General features: G+C 45.6%; 1 protein-coding gene across 20 annotated transcripts in view; it reads left to right on the top strand.

The window, feature by feature from the left end:
* KIAA1217 (KIAA1217 ortholog) overlaps window positions 1–18,257 on the top strand; it is a 638,036-nt gene that overhangs the window by 616,869 nt on the left and 2,910 nt on the right. For 15 of the 20 annotated variants that reach the window (XM_036880951.2, XM_036880956.2, XM_036880947.2 and 12 more), the window contains 8 exons: window positions 305–452; window positions 2,614–3,061; window positions 5,531–5,708; window positions 8,458–8,621; window positions 9,295–9,459; window positions 12,535–12,654; window positions 16,402–16,479; window positions 16,584–18,185. In XM_036880951.2, coding sequence (XP_036736846.2) covers window positions 305–452; window positions 2,614–3,061; window positions 5,531–5,708; window positions 8,458–8,621; window positions 9,295–9,459; window positions 12,535–12,654; window positions 16,402–16,479; window positions 16,584–18,185 — 2,903 coding nt within the window. The remainder of the gene's footprint in view (window positions 1–304; window positions 453–2,613; window positions 3,062–5,530; window positions 5,709–8,457; window positions 8,622–9,294; window positions 9,460–12,534; window positions 12,655–16,401; window positions 16,480–16,583; window positions 18,186–18,257) is intronic. The other 5 variants (XM_036880948.2, XM_036880955.2, XM_036880964.2 and 2 more) reach the window with 3 other exon arrangements.

Raw genomic sequence — 18,257 nt, forward strand, 5'->3', positions numbered from 1 at the left:
GTTTAGGACTAAGTGAGACTAGTGATCATTTCTCCCCGCCGGCCTCTCACCATGTGCCAGGGCACCCATGCCAAATTCATGAAACACGACCCAAAGGGACAATTGGCCTTGTCCCAAATACACAGACAGGAAATGAGGCCTGGTGGAGCTTTACCCTTTTGCCCATGGTTAGTTTGAACCCAAATCTGTCTAACAGTCCTCTCCCTCCTGGACATGTGTGGGTCCCAGTGTGACTGGTGGGGGGATGGCGGGTTGATGTTCTGGCTTTTTCTCCTATGACTCACCAGCTGCTCTTGGCCCGCAGGGGAGTTTCCAACCTTACAAAACAAGATGCGCGCCATCCTGCGCATAGAGGTGGAGGCCGTGCGGTTTCTAAAGGAGGAGCCGCACCGGCTGGACAGTCTCCTGCAGAGGGTTCGGGGCATGACTGACACGCTGACCGTGCTGCGGAGGTAACCGGCCGCCGGAGCACAGCAGGCGCGGGGGGCACGCGGGGAAGGTTGGCGGCTATGATTTGGACTCCCCGGCTCCTCTGTGCTCCTGGGACCTGTCTCCATGTCGCCATGATCACTCCGTATTTCCAGTATCTTGAGAAGAGATGGAAACTCTTCCCACCTTAAACATCCTGTTGTGTATCTCTTATGTCCTGGTTCCTCTGGTAGGCTGCATTTGGCACATCGTGGAGCTTAGAATTCATAAATCAGCAAACACTTCCTAAAAATCACTGGAAGGTGGTTCTTTTTTCATAACATTTTGTAGTCGAAGAGTGGATCAAAATATTTTATTAGCTCCCTTCACTTCAGAGGTATAGATTATTTCAGTTAGAAGAAATGAGTGGGCATAAATAAAGCTGTCTTTTAATTACCTATGTAAAGGGTATCTGAGCGATTGTTGGTCCCACCTAGAAATGAGAAAGGAACCCCTTGAGTGGCATGGGCCAACCACCCTGACCAAGGATGTGCTCGCCCATAAATAAAGGTCAAGCAGAAGAAAGAAATCATTGCCTTACCCACAGCTGTTACCGAGGCCCAGTCATAAAGTGCTGACATATACGCAGTCAGGATTTGTGTTACCAGAAGCACCTTTATAAATGACACCTCATACCACTGTCTACTCTATTTTGGGGTGACAATTAGGTCTTTTCCTTCTCAACACAATCATAATAGGTTACATCTATAAGCACTTTCTATGTATTAGGCACCGAACTAAGCCCTTTACAAATATTAGCTCCTTTGGTCCTAATAAAAAACCCTACAGGGCAGGCACTGTTGTTTCCACTGTGTAGGTAGAATCTGAGGTTGAGGCGGGTACACTGCAGATACGAGGTGGGGCTACCCATAGATAGGAACCCACAATTCGACCAGAGCCGCTGTGATCTCCTGCCAGGCAGTTAGGAATATTTAGATATTCTGTCTGCTCCAGGCCTGGCGTTGGGTGTTAAAAATATAATAATAAGACAAATAGAATCTCTGCCCTTATAAAACTTCCTCTCTTACATAAAAATAAACCACTTCCCAACAGTGACAGACTCTGAGTTTTCAGTTTTTTACTAGAACTAGAAAACTGCAGAGACACATTACCTTCAAATTTTAGACCAGGTTTGAAAGCAGGTCACAAACAGAAGTAGCATATAAGGAACTTTCTTGGGAGAATTTCAATTGCTAACTGCAGTCATTTGATCAGATTTGTAAGATAAATATATTAAACATGCAGTTAACTTTTAGACAAATTATTGGCCACAAGGAACATGTGAGATTTTTCTAGTTACAAATGACCTCAAGGAAGAGCATCTTTTGAGATGAAAACACTACAAAGTTCTGTAGAATTGCCTGCCTAAGTTGCAGGATACCAAAGGAATTCTGATTCAAACAGAAGCCTCCCCCTACAGAGAACACACCTGACTGAGTACAGGAAGAAATTGTACCTGAATTACATTTTCTCATATGTTCACTCATTTTAAACTGCTGGTGTGAACTTTTTCTGGCAGGAGGACAAAGACCTGTTAAAAGAATTCTTCAGTAAGCTCTTACCTAAATGCGGTAACCCATCCACAAAGCCTAAACAAACCATCCTTATTAAGGGGACATACAGAGCAGGCTAGCATTCTCTCTGCTCTTCCCAAAAAAACAATGAAAAGAAAATGTTAGAGTAGAGTGGTGAAGCAGAAGGAATTGGAATATGAACTGCCCTCCCAAGGTGTTTGGCAGTGAACAAAGAAGAGATGGGGAGTTTGGGAAGCTTTGGGGTTAGAATTTAGCATCTTTGAGAGCTGTCTAGGTCAAGCCCAGGTGGACGTGGCATTGGCTAGACTCATGTTCACTTCCCGCCACAATCTCAGGGCAGCAGTGCTGCTGGGAAGGGAAAGGCAGGCTGTCTCCCTGGGGAAGGACGGTGGGAGCAGCTGCCAGAGATAACTAGGGGGCAATTCAAAGGCTTGGGGAAGTTGCTATGGAAACTCTGAACCCTGAGCTGCTACTCCAGGTTTTAGAATGTCTTAATTTTGCAACAAATCATGCTCGGCTGTGAGATGGCACAGCATCAAGTTACCATAAAAATATAATGCAAGTTACCCTCTTGACAATAGTTCATGCTTCTGTACCTGGTTTCTTCCAGACATGTCACTGATGGGCTCTTGAAAGGTACAGATGCAGCCCAGGCTGCACAGTATGTCGCCATGGAAAAGGCCACCGCTGCAGAAGCCCTGAAGAGCCAGGAGGAGGCACCCCACAGCGCCGGCCGTCCCCTCCCCGGCACGGGAGTCCCTGGGGACATGAAGTCGGAAGTGGTGCCCTTGACCGTTCACCAGGCACAGAGCTCCCCTGTGGTCATGCAGCCATCCCAGCTGTCCTCCAGCCTGCTGAGCCCTGCCCCGCACTTGTCGGGGGGCACTGGTGCTCACCCCGCCAGCCCTGCAGCCATCGCACAGGAGGGGACCTCAGCTATGCAGCCCACACAGGCTCCGCAGTCTCCTCAGACGCCCATGAATGGCTCGGCCATGCAGAGCTTGTTCATTGAGGAAATCCACAGTGTGAGCGCCAAGAACAGGGCAGTGTCTATTGAGGTAGAGTCCTGTTTCCATTTCTTTGTAACCCCGTAAAGGAGTGGAACACACACAGTCCTTTCCCTCAAAGACCTTCCCGTCTCATTGTAGAGATAATGCATGTGTATCAAAGACATAATTTCATCATGCATCTACTCTGTACATATATACACACTAGATAGATTTTTAGAACTGTGAATGGGTTTCAGTGCCAGATTAAGAGAAAGGTCATCAGATTTCAGAGGAGGATGAAGCACCCTTCCCTGTAGGAAGTTGGGCAGTGTTGTGCTGGTAAACACCACCAGCTCTCCAGTGGGAAAAGCCCTGATCTGTAGCATTTGCTCATTTCTGGGGAGCCAAGACTCCCCACGGTGGCTGGTTTTGACTCGCAACAAGACATCGCTTAGCATCACTATTTGGAGGAAGCATGGCGTTCGCTCTCTCCAGCCAGTGTGTGTCGGCTCAAACATAGCACTGGTGAATGCAGACCCAGGGAGGGCTTGCCACTGACTGAAAAATAAGCAGAATCTGGGTGAGCCGAGGAAGGCAGGGAGGGCATTCTAGGACAGAGGGATGCCGGAGCAAAGGCTAAGACCGTCAAGAGTAAGAAAGGGAGATAAGGCTTGTCAAACAGGCTGGACCTTGATTTAGGAGAGCTTGAAAACCAGTAGGAATGTCTAAAGTTTTCTGTGTAGGTATCCAGGAAATGCCACAGCTTGGACCAGTGATAAAAAATGGCATCTTCAGAAAACAAATCTGAAAGAGTATGCAGAACTGATTAAGGTGGTGGGTCTAGAATTAAGGGTGCTGGATGGGAAGTTAGTACAACAGTCTCCCCATGCAAGGGGAGGCAGTCAAAATGGAAAGAGAAACTAGGTCTCAAGGTCACACAATTTAGAGAGAAAACATCCTGTGTTTTTATATATTCTCTCTATTGGAGCTGGTGAAACAAAACAAATATTTTGTTTCCCCGATGTTCTCTTTCCACCTGCCCTTCACTGGTCACTGCATCCCCAGCAACCTGGCACTAATCATTCCTGCCTTGCCTACAAGTCAGCAGTGGGTAACTCAGGTTCTGAGAGGAGGTGGCCTCGTAAAACGGCGAAGGCTACAGTCATGGCAACTGGGCCTCTGAACATGAGGCAGCTTCTCTCTGCTCCAAAGCCAGTGGCTGTGCCCCTGATCCAAGTCAGCCCATTCCCAAAATGCCGATGACAGGAGGGGGTGGAAATGGGATTGGCTGGCAATGGTTCTGTCATGTCATGCTGAAAGGAGCAGGGGAGAAATGAAACACATTTCCTCCTGACAGTGAGTGGATTTTCCACTTTGCACATCTCCATGTTTAAAAGGTGTCAGTAGGATGACTACTGGACAACTCTTTTGTTTAACAAATAATCTACTGAGAACCCACTGGGCGTAGTTAGCATTGCCGAGCATGTCTTTTAAGCTTTGATGGGGGACTTATGAGTCATCCGAAAATGTCTTCAGCCTTTCTGCCAGCTCTGCCTCTGACGAATGACATGAGCTTCATTGATTCAGCAGATACTACTGAGCCCCACCATGCACCAGGCCCGCAGAGGCTCTGCAGTAGGCAGTAAACAGAAGAGACAAAGGCCATATCTGAGAAACTTAGCTGCTTGTAGGGAGAAGCAGAGAACCAGTATATGCCAGATGATAATAAATGCTAGGAAAGAAAAATAAAGGAGGGTCAGGATGGTGGTGGGGCTGTTACTATATAGAGTGAGTCCTGGCACACTCCGTACCTCCCCAGCCCCCACAGTTCTCAAGTGTAAAGTGTGTTGGTAAAATGATTTCCAAGGTCTTTTCAATGCTTACCTTATGGGGTTCCATTAATCCTGGTGCTAATTTCCACTCTGCCCTCCTAGAATGATTAATGTGCCATCTCAAAATACAGGAAAATATTATTTTCAAAATTTGCAGGTCTTTTGAAGTAAACTTATGTATTTCTCCCCATTATAGAACTCAATGGAGCATAGAGGTCTTCTAAATAACCTCCCACTGTATAAGTAAGAAAATCTGACCCAGAGGTCACAGAGCAATTCTTTGATAGAAGTAGGATTTTGTTTCTGTTTGTTTGAACATCTCCCCTCCAATAAAAAGTCACTTTTGAAAATAAAACCTTGGTTATGGGATACAAACCTTTGGAAGCATACCTCTATGTCCCTTTTTATTAGTATTAGTAGGAGTATGTTTTAAGTGCTCAGTAGTAATTGAATGAATGAATTTGGGTCTCTGAGTTCGCTTTCTATGAATGAATATCACTTGGGCTGAACAGCAGCTCCTTTTGCAGATGATTGCGGCAGATGGCACAGGGGTTGGGTTTGTCTGAAGCATCACAGAAGGAAACCAGAGCATCATTTTACCAACACTTTGTGTTTCACTTCCTCCTACCCTGGTGTGAAATCTCCAAACAGTTCATTAGCTTTTCCCTCTGCTTTTTAAATTTTCTTCACATGCTATTTCCCTTAGAGAGCAGAAAGGAAATGGGAAGAGAAAAGGCAAAATTTGGACCACTATAACGGGAAAGAGTTTGAGAAGCTACTAGAAGAAGCTCAGGCCAATATCATGAAGTCAATTCCAAACCTGGAGATGCCGCCAGCCTCAGGCCCACAGCCCTCAGCTCCCGCGGACAAGCTGGAATTTTCTGGTAAGGTCCTCAAATTGCTGGCTGCCCCCAGTCAGTGTGCTGTCACCTCCTTGAGCACGTGCTGGCCAGTGGAACCAGTCTCTCACTTCTTAAGAGTTCTGTAAGATTTTTACACTGGGAGAACAAATCCACAGGTGCCTAGATTCTCCCTTCTGCTTTTTAACTATAAGCAATGACAGGAAACTGTTCTGTGTTAGATACTAGAACAATGCCCAATAAGGTAAAATTTAGATTCCCAACTCCTGCATTTCCTCTGAATTGATGACACTTGGCAGCACCAGCTGGGAGAATAAGAGGCCCGCATTTAAATTAGAGCTTTTCATATGCTGCAGAAAGAAAATGCCAGCTTTTATGTGCTCCCAGGAAGATATTACATGGTAAGGCAAAATTGCAATATTTTAATCAAAATTATTAGACTGTATATTTAGCTGACTAAACTATGGAAGTTAAGCATCAGTGTGTCAATAAGAATATAAAATCACTGTTAGAAACTCAACCTACTGTATCTCCAACCAAGTACAAGCCATGTGCCTTACTCTGATCTTAGAATTATGCACAAAGACATTATTTTACCTGCAGCGCAGTGTCTCTCAGAGCCACATTCAATGAGGCCTCTTCCAATAACTAAAATTAATTTGAAAAAGAATCACCATCTTGCCTTGCATGTCAAGGAACATGAAAGTGGATACAATTTATAACCATTATAACAGTCCACCCAGGTTCTCATTCCCCGAAAGCTGCTCTGGAATCCTACTTCCCCTGAGTCCTGCTGTTTCTACCTCCCTCCCCATCTGCCAACTGTGTCTGGCTTCTCTAGGGACCCTGGAAGGTGGGGCAGCAAATGCCAGGAGAGGGAAGGGCCCTGGGAACAGCAGCCTGCTCTCCCAAAGATGGCTTTTCTCCAAAGTTCCCATGGAGAATGTCTGATGGGTAAAATGACCTATCTCATTATGTTTCTATCTGGCCTAATTCAGCTCTCCTCAGTATTAATTTTCTCACATAGGCCTTTGATGTTTTGTAATTATAAATAAATTACCATCATTCCTTCTCATGATTGTACAACAAAATAACATTCCACTTTGGCAACTTACCTCATTTGGACTTTTTATTCTTTCAGACTTTAAGATTCTACATAGTTATTTTTTAAATTATTCCCCAAAGTATTTTTTATTCAGCTAAAATGTTCTTATTGCTTTTGTTTTCTTTTTTAATACGTGGTCTTATTTCTTGTCAGAAAGATTTCACTAATGTACAAGCCACTACATTGCTTAAGGGTATCATCTGTTACCTGTAAACGCTGGTTTCTACCATGTTTATTTATTTGGCATGGATGGTATTGTTATTATTTATTTTTGTTTACTGAGGTAAAATCCTAAGCATAGGGTTTTAATTTATTTCCTCTTGGGTGAGTTGTCTGACTACTTAAATAATGAGGAGATGGAGAGCTCTCAAAAATCAATGGAAAATGTGTGGGATTGTGGCCTCAGTCAGTGTTAAAGAAAAATTATTCACCAAGACATTTGTTAACACAGCAAAGATGTCACTCAAGACTATTGGAATGGGGTAGAGAAATTGTACTCAGCTCTGAAGATAACAAATCAAGAGAAGGGGATTGCTGCTAACCTGACTAAGCCGGATTCTTTGCTAAAACTGGATTGAGCAGTGCCAGGCCAAGGCCTGGTGGTGAAGGGACCCAAGGGAGCCCAGCTGAACTGGCCGAGGAGGGGGATTTTGGCATTACTCATGAGAGGAGAGAGCCTGGCTGGAGCCAGCTGGCCTGTGCCAGGCCCTGTAGGGACCCACAAAGTCGAGGTGGCCATCCCGAGGAACCAGCCAAATGGCCTGCAGCTGAGCACCCTTGTGTAGGCAGCAGACACCGTGCAGATCACCATGGCATTTCACCTTAGTGACTTACCCACATCTCTTACAACTTTAAAAACTCCTCAAGCCGCTCCTCTAAACAACCCGTCTAGGTGGCTCACAAAAGAGAAACGCACTCGTGAGGGGTCACACCATCCCCTGGGGAGAGCTGGGACAGGCCAGGTAGCTGGAAGCTCCAGCCCTGACTTCTGGGTTCTACTGCTTCAGCGGGTGCTTAGGTTGGTAAACAGCAGAAGTGAGGAATGTTGGTAAAGGGCAGGGATGAGGTTGTTTGGGTTTTCATTAAAAATTGCCTTTTCTAAGGAACACTGAGCAGATGTCTGCATCTCCTACCCTTTCATGTCAGTATACTCATTTATAATTCTCTAATTTCTGTGAACAATGAACCTTTTCCACCCACATAATCATGATCAAAAATCTACTTCTCCCCTGACTTGTTTTCTGGTTCCCGTCTGCCTCCCACTGTACTGTTAACACCCCTAGCGCAAATCCCTCCTGCTAACACTGTCTTTCAGACCTGAGAGGGATGAAGGCGTTGGACACCATGCAGGGTGCTCCGGGTTTGCCTTCAGCCTCTGTAATCTCTCATCTCTCCAAGTAATACTCAGCTTTTTGTTTAATAACAATAACTGATATTTGTGTAGCATTTACAGTAAGCCAGTAAGCACTATGCAGAGAGATTAATTAACATGCACAGAGTCTTTCTAGGATTTCAAGCCAGTTGGGCTTCAGGGTCTATACCATTAATCATGGCACTAGGAGAGAATAGAGAAATGTTTAAGTCAGAATGCATTGAGTTTATAAAAATACACTGCTCTGGACCTTATCTTGCAAAGAGATTATTCTGTAATGACACACTGTTTTCCAGAAGACTCTCCAAATTCAGAACAGGACTTGGACAAGCTGGGGGCTAAATCGCCCCCTCCTCCTCCCCCACCCCCAAGGCGGAGTTACCTGCCCGGATCGGGGCTCACCACCACGAGGTCCGGCGATGTGGTCTACACCAGCAGGAAGGAGAACACCATTGCTAAGGTCTGATGGGTTAAGCTCTAGTAAAGTGGTCTCTGGGCTCAGATCACAGGTCTTCTGTATCCTCATTAGAACATAAAAAGTGGTAGGCAGAGTAGAGAATGCATTAAACTAGATCACCAGGAAGCACCGCAGACGGGAAAATGCCAGCCGGTGTTACTGAACTAGACTCAGCACCACGGTTTTGTTCATCCCCACTTGACTTTTAGCTGCAGCAGTGTTAAATGCAAATCACCAGCTCATTACCCCAGAAAGGCATCCTAAGATTGAAAACGGGGATAAGAGGGGAATCAAAAGAAAGGTAACTGAGATTAGCTAACACAGTGGCAGGAGGCCACACAGAAAGATGTTCCACAAGCGTTAGCTTCCACTTAACTTGGCAGTTTTGTCTTTTGTGTTAAATGCAAAATACAATTTCCAAGGAGATGTCGTAAGGGAGGGGCTTTCATCAAGGCACTGAATGTTGAGGAGTCATAATTTTATTATAATTATTTTATCCATCCACCAAATGACAGCTTGCACAAAGAAAAATTCAAACTAGACTCATTAGAGCCTTTCAGCTTTTTTGAAGAGCCAGGAAGCCGATGTACCAGGCAGTGAGGGAACATGTGTCCTGTGTCCCTCTTTTGGCCAGCACAGGTGTTAAGCCACTATCTGTGGTTTGACTCTCCCATAGGCGAGCAGTGAAGATGCTGGACCAAGTCCACAGGCTCGAGCCACAAAATGTCCAGCAGAGGAGCCTGCTTCAGCCTGGACTCCACCCCCACCACCAGTTACAGCCTCCTCCTCAAAGGATGAGGAGGAGGAGGAAGAAGGAGACAAAATAATGGCAGAACTCCAGGTATGTGAAAGAGGTGACTGACTATGGCTCCCTCCCGTCCCGTCTGGGCCTCTCCAGCCACGCCTCTCACAGGTTCATTAGCTAGAGCAGGCTGGCAAGGCACCCCAGGGCCCTGGGCCCTGGCAGTTGCGTCTTCTGGCCCAGGCCTCGCTTGTCCAACGTGGCACCAAACTAGGTCCTCAGGGTGCCTCTGAGATGTGTGTCAGGAGTGACCCTTTCACAAAACAGCTCAGGAAGTTTATACAAAAAATTGCAAGTTTTCCTAGCTCTGGCTGGTAGGATTTATTTTCTTTCAGTCCGGTTAGTCTCTTTTTCATTTGAAAAGCAAGTAAGTTGGGTTAGAAATACCATTCACCATCTTGTCTTGATAAGGACTGATTAAAGCCCAAGTCAGGGTTGGCTCGAGTACTTAGAATGACTGACCTTGAGTCTTGAGACCTCCTGCCCTCCATACCACGTTCCTGTACAGTGTCTGTGTCATCTTTTCAACTATCCTGAAAAGCTGAATAATCATATTTCCCATTTTCCTTGGCCTATTTGAGAAATAATACTGTATTTATTATTTTTAGGTTTTTATTTTTTAATTAATAGAAACAGTCCACTCCTAGGATTAAGGATAGGGTACAGGAGCTGTACTGAAAGCTGATTCCACATTCCAGTCATGGATATGAACCTGCCCTAGGTGGATGTTCTAAGAACTTGTCTGACCAGAGACAAGATGTGCCATTCCTGACCAGTGTCCATTCTTAGAATATTTCCTCTAGGCCCATGCTTACTGTAGAGTTTTGTTGCCCTTCAATCAGACCACACCTCCTTATGGCTCCATAACACATTGCCTCTTCACCAGTGTGCCAGTGGCTTTCTGCAGACCCATGGGTCTACATGCTTCCTTTGAAGTAGGGAAAATGTTCAGACCGTGCCATTCCCCCCACAGCTGTTCTGCTTTGCTTTCCATGGTAGCAACTCCCAAAGTAACTTCCAGGGCTGCTTGGGTTTTACAGAGGTACTGGCTCATTGTCACATGTGCAACCCCTTCTGAGCCTCATGGAAACTCAGACTGGCCTGAAACATCCCCTTCACCAGCACATTATTGACAGGTTTTAGAATGGTTGGAAAATTTCATTCATAGGAGCCATAGATTTATAAAGTCAGTGACTCATAAAATAGTTGAGTGCATGAAGAAATCCATCACTCAGTTATCCCATGAGGATGTTTGGCTAATGACAGTGGCATGACAAGGCTGCTTGTTGGGGATTAGTGTTTGTCCTAAAATGTGTGGGCAGATTCTGGGGCCATTGTTGAAGCATCTGCCCCAAAGTTACAGTTTGGTTGAAGTGAATGACAAAGCAGTAGATAATTTTAAATCTGTGCACAGTGATCACTACTACTCAGAGAAGTATAGACTCCTAAGCTTGTGAGAAATCCTGCCCAGGCCGCCTAAGAGAAGTCATGTATTTGTTCAGCCTCTCACCTGAGACTGTTCCATTCCACTGAAGTCTAAATATCCTTGATGCTTTCTTTGACTGAATGCTTTACAAAGGGTGGATTATCTAGCTTCTTGTTACATTATTGGTCATTAGGTAACAGTGGCAAATGAACTGGTCTAACCCTAATTCAACCAAACCTAGTTAGTCCTCTTGCTGTGGTAAGGACCTTGCCTATTGCTTCAGAAAGTGGGCCAGGGGCCAGTGGCTGAGCCACATCCTTGTCCTCTGCAGGCTGTGGAGTTAGATTCCCCCAGAGGCAGGACAAGGAACAGGTGCAGCAGCCCCTGCGTGTACCTGTGGAACAGTTTGCCTGTTCTGTGTCACCAGGCAACAGAAGAAACCACAGGCTCCAAAGTGCAGGGTCTAACAGCCTAAGGGAGATGGCCACTGGCCTGAATAAGCAGAGCCCTGGGCACCTCCAGGCCAGCAGTCGTGTTGTGTCTCAGGGGCACAAGGAGGGAGCCAGTGTGACAGGAAGAGGGAGCAAGCAGGGTAGCAGGAAGAGCAGCTGGCAGGGTCGCTGGCGGCAGCACCATTTGTGCGTTGGGACCCGTGCTGAATGGTCCCTGGAGAGGTCATGGCTTATTCTTCTGCCGGCAGAGTTATTTCCAAGTGACAGTATTTGACACTAAGAAAATGGGAGGCAATTATTTGAGATAATTCATTTAAATAAGCAGTCTTTAGTCCTAGCTGTGCATTAGGATTACTGGGGAGTTTTTAAAAAGTCCTCTAGCTCAGAGGCTCTTACTTAATTATCCTCTGGGGGAGGCCTGGGCAGCAGTATATCTTTTTAACTGGGTGATACGTAGCCTGGTTGAGAACCACTGATTTCAAGAGGCTTGAGTGTTTGGGTCCTCCACTCCCTGTTTTCACCGCCATGCTGCTCCTCCCCACTGCCCTGTAGACAAAGCCTATGCTCTTCCTCCAGGAGCTGGCCAGCCTCGCACAGTGTTCACGTGAGCCGGCAGGGCCATGACCGCGGTCATGAGCTTTCAGAGACCAGTCTGCGGGGCCCAGGCATCTCCTAGCTCACTCAGAACCCCACGGGCGCTAATGAGCCTCATTTTATTCTAAATGAGCTTCAGAACACCTCAAAGCACAGGAGAACCTGCTACTATGGCAGACAATGAATTGGTAAGGTTACCTTCATTTTAAGGTTTAAAGGTTTGCATTATCTTGTGCAATTCCTCCATACCCCCAATAAAACTGGTAAAAAATAATAAGAGAAAAGAAAGAGCTTCTTGTTTTAATTCATTTACATATTCAACATTTTTTAAAGGTCAGAGCCCTACTAAGTGCCAACCAGGTTCACCCCAGATGGGAAGAAAGGCTGTCCTTTTCTAGGGTTCTCTCCATGATCATGGTGTGTCTCAGAACAGAAGGAGGACTTTGCCCCGGGCTCAGCATTGAGCTCTAGGGGCCTGAGGGGAAATGGAGAGCCAGTTTTCAAGGTGCTGCTTCCCTGGCCCTGGCATGACCTGCACGCAGGACCCGGCTGAGGTCTCCATGCCCCTGGGCTCCCTGTCTGTTCTCTTCTCCTTCCTCCCCCAACCTGATCCCTGTTAACCTCAGTATTTTAATTCCTTAGGCATTCCAGAAGTGTTCCTTTATGGATGTAAATGCAAACAGTCATGCTGAGCAGTCCCGGGCTGGTAGTCAAGTTAAAGACACTAGGCCGGGGGCCATGGTCCCACCCAAGGAGAAGAAGGTAACGTGGCAGTTACATGTTTGCCACGCAGTTGGACGGCCTTCTTTCCCTGCTGAAACTAACACACTCCTGCGCTTGTCTCGTGCTCTCTTTTCTTCTCTCCCCTTTTTTTCGTTAAACTACTGGAGACAGCTTTCAGTGTAATCAGAGATACCTGGCTCAGGTTTCCAATGCCGATTCTATGTTCCCATGCACAGCATACTACAGTACATGCAGAACCTAGGCCTCATCTTCCCAAACTAATGAGTACATACCTGTCAAGGTTTTTCTAGAACAACTGTAGAAAATAACAGAAATATCAACCAAGTATATAGCACTTTTTCTCATTTTTAACATGTCTTCTGGACCTAAAGCATCTGCATTAAAAGTAGGTGAAGGCCTTAGTCGGTAGGAAGGAAACACATGGCAGAGCTGTATACCTGACACCGCCCACGTGTACTCATGGACATCTACACATGTGTATTTACACACATGTTCAAGGATTCAAGATGGAATTTTTGTCAAGTATTAGAAATTTCTCAAAGTCTACCTTCCAAGTTAGTAAGTTCCATATAGTTTTGGTGCTAATATACACTGTGGCATTCTAATGGCTTCAAAACAGATGTCCTGGCTCTGAAATAAAGTAGATTGTCATTATAAAAGTGCTTTATGGAAAGGAACATTAGCCTGGGTATTTGAACTTTTAACTTTTGAAGTTGGATCTAGAGCTTTGATGACTTCTGGATATAGAGCCATCATATTTGAATGAGGCCTCTGTCTAAATTTCAGGACAAATAGCTTATCATTGACTGACTTAAGTCCTAATATTTTTTGCATTTTTGCAAGAACTTGTAATTCAGAATTCAAAGGTTCTAGGTTCCCTTAAAGCCAAACAGATAGAAAGCCCAACACCTACTCTGAGTGGATACCTCCTTCTGTGTGTAAGTAAGCTCAGTGAGGGAGATGCAGGATCACAAAATCAGAGAGCAGTTCTAACACAACCAACCCTTCAAGAGATGGAGTCCTGGGACATTTAGCTCCCAGCCCATGAAGCCTGCCAAGGAGAGCGGCCTGCTCCTCCCTGGCTCCAGGCCACTGGGGGGCCCTTATGTAAACCGCATCTGCCCACGTACTGCCATGTGACACCGTTATGCTGCAGGAAGTCTCTCTACGTACTGGGGAACATGATGAGATTATTGTTGGCAAATCTTTCCCATGAAGAAAACCTCCTAATAATTGGACTGAAACCCATGACATTACATTGGATGTATTGCATTTTCAGCCTGTGGGATTTTTTATGTGGCCTTATTAAAACCAACTCAAGGAAGGCCGTGGCATATCCTGAGTGACATGGCATACACTCAGGCCCATGTGACTTTTTGACTGAAACACTGGGGCCTGGGAACCTCTTTAAGTTCCCTCTAAAGACAGTCAACACCTCACTGTAGAATTTTCTAATTAGCTGAAACATTGCATGAGATTTCTTGCCCTGCCATTAGAGATCTATATCTCATCGATCTCAAGAGTCCATCAGCTAAAATGTAGGTCTGTATGGAGTGCCCCACACTGGGTTTAATCACAGGTGTTTTTCTGGATAATTATGCACAGTAGACTGATCAATTTCATAATAACCATAAGTGTCAGACTTGTCCCCCAGTTTTTGTCATTATTCCTGGACTCTTCACCTAATCTTCAAGTGCTCAGATGTTTCTCAGAATTGTTCCCCTGTCGCCGTGGACCACTAGCCTGGTATTTCACTTTCATGCAATTTGCCTGTAGCTCTGTCTCTAATTTTGGTTTATTGCCCATGTGCATATTGAACCTGCTTCACAAGTGGTCTGAACAGCCTAAGTCTTGGGGCCTATAAACAGATATTAATGAGGCATGATGACCTTTCATGCAAAGTTTTGACTCTCTAAGACTAAGAAACCATTATGAGATTGCATGACAATTGTGACCCTGGATAAAGTCACTGTGGATAAAGTCAGTGCATTTTCGATACATTCATTGTTTTTTCTAGCCTCGTGGCAAAAATAATAGGTCATATAAAACTGATGCTTGACATCTTTGTCTTGGTGACTTTCCATGGACATATTCCCACTACTAGGTCCATTTTAAAATCCATGTATCACTGGGTGACATTTGAAGTATTTCATTATGGGTATGATGTGGGCCCTCGACCAGTCAGCGCAGATGCCGGCCCTAACCCCCAGGACATGGGCCAGCGGAACGGCAACCGTGCTGGCCTTATCTTTGGATTACATGCCAACTCCTTCTTTGCTTCAAGGGTAAATTCTCACTTAGGTCCTAGTGTGATATGCCAACTCCAATTTTGGAGTGCAAGCCTTAAGCTGAAACCTTATTTATTTTTCTTCTTAAAACTTCTCATTTTACGTGTTTGTTGTTTGGTAATCTAAAATCCCACCAAGATATCAAATTGTTCTACTGCAGCAGCTGAATCAGGGTGCTTGCCTGGGGGCCTTCTGGGGACGAAGGGGAGCTTGGTGGCTAATACACCTCACATCCTGTGCGGTGTATCCGTGTGATTAACACTGACTCTGCTGTTTGTGTGTTAGCCCTTGAATGTGTATGAACCTCTTTTCCATTTTTAACAGGGCAGTAGAATTTCTCTGGGTTGGCTCTGGAGGGGCCTGAGTTATTGTGCTCTGTTCGGTTGCTGTGGCTTTAATCATACAGCCTCCCTGGGACTGTGTCCCACCCTGCTGTAATCACCCCTTCCTCTTGGGGTCTGCAGCAAGACGGCAACAAGGCCTTGGAAGCAAGCCGGCCCCTGTTAGCATTGGGACAGGGCCCAGGCTGCTGATACATGCGTGCCGGGAAAGGTCCTGCTTTCCAGCAAGACACCCCCTATGCCTGGTCCTCACTGCTGGATTCCTAAAGGCTGCACCTTGCTGAGAACCCCAGAAGGGTATCTTCTCTCTGTATCAGAGAGTACAGAGAATAAACGCTGGATTGTAACGTCACAGTCCCCGTTTTAGCCCCAATATCTGCTCTATAAATGTTTAGACAGTATGTCGGCAGCATTATCATTCTGAATTCGGACTTGATTGTTACAGCTGTTACTAGTTTGAAGATTATTTTGACACTTGACTTAGCAAGTACGAACTACAAGTACACTTTCAATCTGTCATTTGACCAAGGGAAAATAATGTCTTTTTCATCTCAAAGTACCACACCCATCCAACGCAGAGCCCTTATAGGACAATTTCCATTAAAAAAAGAGAAGTAGGACTGAAGTAACTAGCTGGAAGGGACGTGAAAAATCTCTTGGTCTATTTCCTCAGTTTATAAGCAAGAAAAGTGAAACGACTTGCCCAAAGTAACACAGTTGACTGGCAGATCTGCATTAGAATCAGAATCTTCTGCCTGCTGATAAACTGGGCTTTCTCCAATGCTACACCGCTCTCCTGGTTTTAGAATCTACTAAATTCACAATCAGATGTTGGAAAGAGAACACATTGGTATAGAATCAATCCCTTTAGTCTCTTAACTGCTCGCCCACAGAACTTGAGATAGTTGGAATAACTTCCTAATTGAGGTTTTCATCTTGTGCAAACACAGAGCATTTTTGGAAGTTGGAGAACAAAGCAGCCCAAGGTAAACAGAGCTGTAGGCTTTGGACTGGTGTATAACAAATGTGCTTGGCCCGCGTGTCTTGGAAGTATAATTACAGGAACAATTTAGTTTTAGTCCACTTTGGGGGGAATGTGGTTTTGTGGAGTAACATGTCCTACACTATTCTACCAGAATTTGGAATTTTTCCTTGAAGACATATGGAAATCTGATGTTGAATATGAAAACGGCCCCCCAGTGGAATCCCGAAAGGTGAGTTAGATCTGTGTTCCAAATGATACCTTGCAGATTACCTTCCTTCGAAGATCCATTTCTGATTAATGTGTGTGGCTTCCCTCCTCCACTCTCCCTCTCAGGTCACTGCAGGAGCTCTAACACCTAATGACCATCCCAAGTGGGAGACAGGAATGGAGAATAGTATTTCTGAGGCTTTAAGAACATCTGAATATAAAACTGACACGTTCATGAAGGAAAATTCCATATCCAGTAAGAGTGCACTTAGAGACAGTAGAAACTCTTCCCAGAAAAATGTGTCTAAGGTCCACTCCAGTTTCTCTGGCATTAGTTCCTTAGAATATGAAATAAACAAAGGACCTAAATTCTCAGGACTACAGTACGCTGTATCTGACCCTGAGAATCAGAAGATGAGTTATGGAAAGATGAAGGAGACGAGTCACCAAGGACAAGAAAATACAGATAAGAGCCACCTTCTCTCTCCCACTACATCAAGTGAACTGAGTGCTTGTCATTTCAGAACTCCAGACCAAGAGGTTCCCATGACAGAGTTGGGCCACGTTGTTCTGAGACCCAAGGGAGCTAGGCATGCTAATGTGAACCCCAGTGAGGACGGAGGATCAACACCGAGTTCTCCCACAGGAGAAAATGCAGCCACTGACAACATTGCCTTTATGATTACCAAAACTGCAGTCCAGGTTCTCTCCAGTGGGGAGGTCCGCGATATCATGAGCAAAAAGGGAGAGGACGTACAGACAGTTAATATTGATGCCAAAAAAGAGACAGCCTCTCAGCCAGAAGGGACTGAAAACGAAGAGCCTGTTGTATGCCTGGACAAGAAACCAGTTATCATCATTTTTGACGAACCCATGGACATCCGGTCTGCATATAAGAGACTTTCAACCATATTTGAGGAATGCGATGAGGAATTAGAGAGAATGATGACCGAAGAAAAGATAGAGGAGGAGGAAGAGGAGGAAAATGGAGATCCTGGGGTCCAGAATAACATTTCCCACGAGTTGCCCAAGAAAAGTGCGTTGGGCAGCCCAGGGTTAGGACAGCAGGCCGAGAGTCAAATACAGCCACACCTCCTTTCTACAGAGACTGGAGCAGCAGGAGGCCATGCAATGAATAAAACTGAGCTGAGCAAGTTCAGCCAAGGGGATGTCCCAAGTTCAGAAAGCAAGTGTGATGTGACAGGTGACCAATTTGAAAGCCCCAAGAAAAGGTTTAAATTCAAGTTCCCTAAGAAGCAGCTTGCAGCTCTCACTCAGGCCATCCGCACGGGCACCAAGACGGGGAGGAAGACTTTGCAGGTGGTGGTCTACGAAGAGGAGGAAGAGGACGGCACTTTGAAGCAGCACAAAGAAGCCAAGCGATTCGAAATTACCAGGTCTCAACCCGAAGAGCCCCCAAAAAATACGCTTAGGAGAGAAGAGCAGCCCAGTCTGGAGAGCACATCTCTGATTTCAAGAACTGATGAAATCAGGAAAAATACCTACCGAACATTGGACAGCCTGGAGCAGACCATCAAGCAGCTTGAAACTACCATCAGTGAAATGAGTCCAAAAGCCCTAGCTGATACCTCAGGCTCTTTCAACAGAGATTCTGTTGCCAGCCCGCCCCACGTAGCCCAGGAGGCCTCTCCCCGATCCTTGCTAGTCCTGGACGAAGCTCCCACTGCCCCAGAGCCCCCCTCATCAATACCGTCAGCTACACGTAAGGTATCTGGGTCTGGTGGAAAATGAAAACATGCAGCTGCTTTCTTAAATCTGCCATAATCACGATCGGCAAAA

The sequence above is a fragment of the Manis pentadactyla genome, chromosome 3, assembly GCF_030020395.1.
Source record: "Manis pentadactyla isolate mManPen7 chromosome 3, mManPen7.hap1, whole genome shotgun sequence".
NCBI lineage: Eukaryota > Metazoa > Chordata > Mammalia > Pholidota > Manidae > Manis > Manis pentadactyla.